Source organism: Hippocampus bargibanti, linkage group LG09 (assembly GCF_051943395.1).
Source record: "Hippocampus bargibanti isolate YZ-2025 linkage group LG09, ASM5194339v1, whole genome shotgun sequence".
Taxonomy (NCBI): domain Eukaryota; kingdom Metazoa; phylum Chordata; class Actinopteri; order Syngnathiformes; family Syngnathidae; genus Hippocampus; species Hippocampus bargibanti.
In genome coordinates, this window is record NC_142742.1 from 14777586 (window position 1) to 14784823 (window position 7238).

A 7238-nucleotide genomic window follows, 5' to 3' on the forward strand; every position below is an offset into this window, starting at 1 on the left:
TAAATTGGAACCTGTTGAGCTTGTAAAAAGCCCATACATTTTAATATTAAACAAGAAATATTCTCACAAGGTGTCAACTACCAGGTGGAAAACCGAAGGGTAAAGAAAAGCAATTCTATTCATTTTCTACCTAATCCTGTTCAAGGTGAGGAGTTTACCTCATCTGATTTTGGACTAAATAAAGGTAATTTTAAGTGCAAATTATTTGGTCAACACTGACATAATTGTGCAATTTAAATTAACAGAACAAAACCCTTTCCACTTATCAACCAGACAGGAAGCTCAGTCATTGTATCAACGGAGTGTTAAGTTTGTTGCATGCATAAATAATCAGATTGTCCGTTTTTGTACATTAAAAAAGGGAGGAAAGGGAGCTGAGACTTTTTGCAATTGGTCGATACGTGGGCATATGAACATCAATGCTCACCAAATTTAACAATGCACAATAAAAGGTTTTTCAACTTCTTCTCAAACCCAGAAGTACATCAATGTCATGTAATACTACATTCGTCAGCAGGACATTTTTGTTAAATGCGGCATGAACATAAGCTAACAAACAACAACCATGCCCTTCAATCATGAAGCCATTTGAAAAGCTGTGCTAAGACACAACACATACACACATTGATATAGACATAAATAGAACATTCAAAACAGATATAATAACAACAGAAAATGACATTTGCAGCATCCAACTTGAAGCAGTCAAGTCTCGGGCGGTGTACTCTGCCTTCAAAAACAGTTTTAGGTCAGATAACATAGTACTGATCGTGCACAAACATACATTTACAGATGACCAGTGTATTTGCGCAGAAACCACCAAGCAGTCCAGAATGGATGCTACGCAGGTGGGATCTAGTTCGGAATATCTGCGCTGCTATTGCGAGTGTCATATTTGTGGTGGATGATAAGCAGAACCACACCCAGGAAAAAGCAAATCGAGCCCACGGTAATGTAGGCAATACCCAGGAAGGGGTTCTTCCCTCCCATCCAGGAGATGGTGCTCAAGATCATTCGCTTGCGACCATCAAAACTCAGCACAGGGTAATCTGAAGATGTAATGTTAAGGAAACAAGACGGGAACTTTTACAACAGATAAAACGTGCAAAATCTCAAACCCTTTGTTTACCACCACGCTGACTAGAGTAAAAAAGGATACTGTAGGAGATGTCCAAGATGTATCTGCCGCTAGCGAGGGTCGGTGCTGAGCTCGACTTCTTATGGATGATCCGATAGAGTTTGCGGAAAGTAGGTAAGGCGGCTGTGCGCATCCAAACAATGAAGTCTTCATTGATGAAGCCGTTGTTATCACGGTCATCTGTGTCCAGCTCAAACACCGGCTTTCTCCAGTTCACTGGTTTGTTAGTCCCTGAGAAAGAATGTGACCAAAATAATCAATCTTCCAAGACCATCTAAAGTCACTTTGAAGATGTGTTTCTAATTGATAATTCATGTTTGAAGTGCTGAAAATGTGGAATGACGGAACAATGTTGAGTTCAAATATCATTTTTTTCTTTGTGGGCGTGGCTAAAACAGGACAGAGTGATCCGACTCGGATGGGAGCAAGTGACTGAATTGAGCCCACTGAATTCCAAGCAAAAAAAATAATAAAAAATCACAAAGAACAAGAATTACCCTGAAATGCAATGGTAAGGTTGTCATTTCCACCAGGATTCCTAAATTTCACATGCTTGTCTGTCCACCAAGCAATGCCTTTCTTTGCCAGAGGGATCCTGATTTTGGTGCCATTTGAATCAATATGATACAGAATCAGGCTGTCTGTAAAAGAAAAAAAAAAAAAAAAATATATATATATATATATATATATATATATATATATATATATATATATATATATATATATATATATATATATATATATATATTGCTCGCACCATCGGTGCTCCGAGCATTCACAAGGACAGATGCTCCTTCTTTATCCTTACCATTAAAGAGGCTATTTGCTATGGCCCCGCAAGGAGCAATAGGATGGCCTTCACTGGTACGATAAGGCTCACATTCTTTGCTTGGATTCTGCAAGGGGTAAATGGTGTTGAATTACATGATGACATAAAAATATTTTCAATGGATGGCAGAACAACAGTTTTAAAAAACTATACCGTCAAAGCAGAGCGGTCCCCATTTAGCTGGCTGTCATCCCTGGATTTCACGTAACGCCTGTGGTTCTGATAGAAGTTGGATAACCCATAGTACATGAAGACGTTGCTCTGGAGAGAGAAAACACTGTGCTACTGATGGTAAAGAACATGGAGATAGTGCAGTGGAAATTCATTCCAAAACGCAATTATACCACTGACAAATCAAATCAAACATTGTGAAAAAAATCTTCAGAAAGTTTGAAGAACATTTTAAAATTAGAGTTCCGGTAATCAATCCTAAACCTTCAGTCTCACTTTACTTGAACTAAAATTGGACATTAATGATTTTCTGCCAACCCCATTTATGTCACTCACCAGGCACCACTATCAATACTGGACAAACGATTAGCTTCAACTTTCGATGCACTCCGAGCAACGCTGTCATTATTGAAACTAGACATGTATTATTCAATGAGCATGTGTTAGAGTGCGCATGTGTTAGAGAGAGAACAAACCTCAAAAGGCTGCTCCAAAGTGAAATTCACAGAGCATGTGCATGATGTAGTGCTGTCCCAGCTGTAGTTTTTGGCACAGCTAAAACATGGGCTTGAAACATCCACACCAGTGTAGTCAATCTGAAAATATTGAGTCATTTAAAAAAAAATGTGTACATTGAAAGCACAGGAAATGCACATTAGAGATTAGGGAGAGCGGGCAAAACAATCTCAAATTCAATGTTTTTGAAAGCGTGTGACTCAGTATTTCCACAAAGCAATTACAACAAATCGAAAATGTGTATTTCACTTTACATAAGTGATTTTTGCTGCCAAACTACACATTACAAGCTTTTTGCTCTACACTAGTTTTACAATAAATATTTGGGATATAATGTTTAACAGGGTAATCATGATTCGTACAAAACATTCCTTTTTTTGTAAATTATTGTTTTTCGCTCTGGGTGGGTACCATCGCCTGGTACTGAACTGGCCTCTGGGGGTGATTTTTTTTAACTGCATTACTGACAAGTTCCACGCTTAACGCTTACGTCAACAGTTCTGTTACAGCCAGATTGTTTAATGAAAGCATGCTCTGACCGTAGATTATTGCATAAACACAAAGTGATGTCCAAAAAAACGTATTTCTTGCGGCAAATGATCGGCAGGCTTGACACTTGGATAATTTCCAAGCAGCCTCAGGGTACGACACAAACGTTTCCCCTGCAAGGGTTACAAACTCTCAGTTGGACTGAACAGAAAATGGTTTTATTGCACCAATTTTCAGGGTTGGTGAATGGGATACAGTCAGGCCATCTACGCATCTACGTTATATTTCCTATTGTTTATTTTTCATATCAACGTTTTCAATTTATTTGTATTCAAAATGTGTGTATAAATAATTACGTTTTGATACGAATAGAGTGAAAAAACATTAAAAAATATTTCAGGTTTTTCTTAATTTATATAGAGCGGAATCTCATGTTGCACTGGACGAGTGTACTCAACCAAATGAACTGTGAACAATAGCATGCTAAGAGGCTTTCTGTTGGCTCAACGTGGCCGATTGCGATTTCAGTGCTTAGGCTAAACGAGGCTGACTGAGTACCTGGAAAGTAAAACGTAAACAGTGGAAGGTTAGAAGAGATAAACGCTACCTCGAACTCCTTGATGTTGTTTGACGTTACATAGAGGCCGATGCCGATGGGGATGAAGATGAGACCGATGACGAAGAACGCAGGGAGCACGGTTCCAGCTGTCAAGATGGGCTGCCAAGCAGGTAGCCTCTGTTGTTTAAACGCCGTGTTGTCCGGTTTCTTGCTTTTCACGGCCCCTGCGCCGCCATGACTGGAGGGGCCTGAGTGGTGGCCGTCTTCTTCCTTAGCGTTGTAGCTCGACGCCATCATGGTTGTAATCCGCTCCGAGTCAACAATACTGTTGTGGACAGCCGCTCGGTTCCCGACAAGACAAGGCACGTAACGTTAAGATAATTTGCAAAATACCGATACTGGGGGTAAAGTCGGGCTACAGAATCTAAATAGTTGCTCGGGATAGTTTGAACTCTTTCTGTTTTAATAGTTCCATCCTACATCAGGAAGTAGCAAGTCATAACGATAGGTTGACGTCACCACAGTGAATTACGCTCCCTGACACTGTCAAGCTCCACCAGCAGCAGAATCAATATATTCATTTTCAAAACAAAACAGGACGTTACAACATTACTTGTTTGGTCAACATTCATTCAAAAATACGAACAAAGACTGGTTTTCGAATATAAATGTAAAATCTAAAAAAAATAATATATACTGTCTAGCAAAATTAATATACAAAATAGTTTAAAATGTTCATTAAATCACCATATTAAAATCATGAAATAATAAAAAAATACACAAAATGAAAGTTTAGCACATACATTGTAATAAATCGTAAGTATTTAAAGTTTTCAGAGCCTTTTTGTGATGATAATCATGTACATTTTTAATTAAGAATATGCTATCAATGTAAAAGGTTTCCAGTAGCCATACTTACATTCTCAAAGAAACACATTTCGCCTCATGTATGAAGAAATTAATAATGAATAAGACCTTCATAAATCCCTTTTTCCCTTCAGGGGTCGCAACAGCGAATCAGTGTCCTCCATCTAACCTGTTTTGTGCATCCTCTTCTATCACACCAGCTACCTTCATGTCTTCTTTGACAACATCCATAAAACTCCTCTTAGTTCTTCCTTTCGGTCTCCTGCCTGGCAGATCAAGGCTCAGCATCCTTCTGATACTATATAGTCACTCTCTCTCCTCTAGACATGTCCAAACCCTCTCAGTCTGGCCTCTTTGACTTTCTCTCCAACGCCTCTAATATGAGTAGTAGTAGTAATAATAATAACAATAATGTACAGGAAGCATACTTCCTAAAAAAACAATACGCTTGCAGCACCGTGGCAAAATCCTCAATACAAAGTGGGCAAGGGGCGCCCCTTTGTGGCACTATACAGAATCTAATCATTAGACTTTGTGTCAGGGATAAAATCAAAAACAAAGTCGTCGAACACACCTAGTGATCATTTGAATACGTACCACTCAGGTGATGAAGTGGAAAGCATGAAAATGCGAGCAGAGTTTACATAGCCTCCCCAGGTAGAAAGCATTTTTTCCACTTATAACCAGCTCACATCCACCTAATGAGAACAGTTGTCTTTATTATATACGCACATTTGCAATTATCAATGATATTAAATCTGTATGTAGAATCAATGTAAATTATTTGGTTTAAATTGCAAATGAGTCTTTTTTTTCCTTGAGGGGTCTCAAATCTGCTGCTGTGAAATGTACATTTCTCTACTGCGAGACGAATAAAGGTAAATCCAATCCACCACTCTCAAGTGACACACGTACTAGTTTTACGAGGGTACATGAAACCTCTGTCATATCAAAGCCAAAAGGTAAGCAGAGCTGCATAATAAGCACAGATTAGAGTTAGCTAATTCGGGAACCAGTCCACACTTGAATGATAAATTGAATTTGCTGGCTCAATGATGAATTGCTGCCTCCTTGAATGACAATGCAATGTGTGGTCACTTACTTGATGAAGCAGATACATATAATTCAGCGGAGGTAGGTTTACTCAAGCCCCATTCATTTCGATCCAAGCTCCATCCCTGATCATCATGTGAAGTGTAGTACAATTGTATTGTCAAATGTGCTGTATGTGTGACATCCAACACAGATGAAACTTCCTCTTCCTCATCATAACAAGTCCAAGGCGCAATCCTTATATTCTTCATTTACTTGAGATGGAACTCCCCACAATCCAGAATGATTACAAGCACTATGTGTCCGGTGGATATTAAATGTCTTGTAAGTCTTTATTCTTTGTGTTCTTTCGTGGTATGGTGTCATAGGTATTAAAATTCACCCGGGACCCTTTGAAAGTGTGAAAAATAACGGAAAGTGTGTCTTTTAAGTGCATTTTAATGTAGCACTTCGATATTCTGATATAAAATTCATAAAATGCACGTGTTGGACTACTACCAATTTGCCACACTGTAAAACCCAACAAGTTGAAAGTACTCAATTTTTTTATGGCAACTGATTACGTCAAAATTTTTGAGTACAGTTTACTCAAAAGTTTTGAGTAACCTGTACAGGTTACTCAAAACAGGTTACAGGTTACTCAAAACTTTTGAGTAAACTGTACTCAAAACATTTGAGTAAACTGTACTCAAAAATTTTGACGTAATCAGTTGGCATAAAAAAATTTGAGTACTTTCAACTTGTTGGGTTTTACAGTGCATGTTTAAAGGACAACCAACGTCTCTGAACAAGTTGTGTCCATAATTTGTAAAATGGCTTCGAATGACTTCTACTGAGCGTATTTTAATAAGATTCCACCACATATAGCTATATTTTATGTTTTAAGACTCGCTCTGAATATTCAGGAAGTCTTGTTTTTGAGTTGGTGACAAGTCCGTACGTGATGTCACAAAGGACCGCCTCCTGACCGTAAAAAAAGACGCATTGTAGCGTCCTTCCATCACGTCAATGTATTTTGCTGTACATGTTTGGTCTGAGAACCGTGTTGCACCTAAAAGCCGTCAGAAGAGGGAGTCCAAGCCCCATATAAGGAATTTATCAGCCTGTGGAAGCGGAGGTGGCCATTTTGTGCCTCTTTTCTGGTGATCCATTGTTGCCCCATGTTGCCTCAAAATGGCATGGAATAAATTCTTTAATCGATTGCAAACATGTATGCTTTCCTCTTCGGAACTATTTGAATCATATTCATAACTGGATGTGTAACAAGAAAGCATATTCTCCGAATCTAAAGTCATTGTTTGGATTCTCCAGCAATGCAAGACGTCTTGGTGTGATGTCACGAACTGGGGGGGGGGGCTTTCTGAAAATGTCCAATTCGCAGCTCAATTTTTTGCAGATTTTGGACACTTTAAGTCATTTTTATTGGTGCTTTGCATTTGAATAAAAATATCATACTGCGTGTTTTGGGTATTTTAGATGCTATAAAACCTTTTTCTGATGTCAGTTAAAAAACCAAAAAGTGACGTTGGTTGCCCTTTAAGGTTTCATTTAGCAATTTGGTTTCTCTTTGTCTTGTGAAACACTCATGTTCACTTTTTATAAATACAATACATGTT

General features: G+C 38.5%; 1 protein-coding gene across 1 annotated transcript; it reads right to left on the reverse strand.

Annotated features, from left to right (window-relative positions):
- On the reverse strand, nucleotides 1–4242 carry LOC148893758 (cell cycle control protein 50A-like). Its single transcript, XM_089004972.1, has 7 exons — nucleotides 3751–4242; nucleotides 2615–2734; nucleotides 2121–2228; nucleotides 1947–2034; nucleotides 1636–1779; nucleotides 1160–1369; nucleotides 1–1049 (listed from the first exon to the last, which is right to left on the reverse strand). Exons 1-7 carry the CDS (start codon nucleotides 3997–3999, stop codon nucleotides 856–858), a joined length of 1113 nt encoding a protein of 370 aa, XP_088861098.1. The 5' UTR covers nucleotides 4000–4242; the 3' UTR covers nucleotides 1–855.
- Between the last annotated feature and the right edge of the window lie 2996 nt (nucleotides 4243–7238).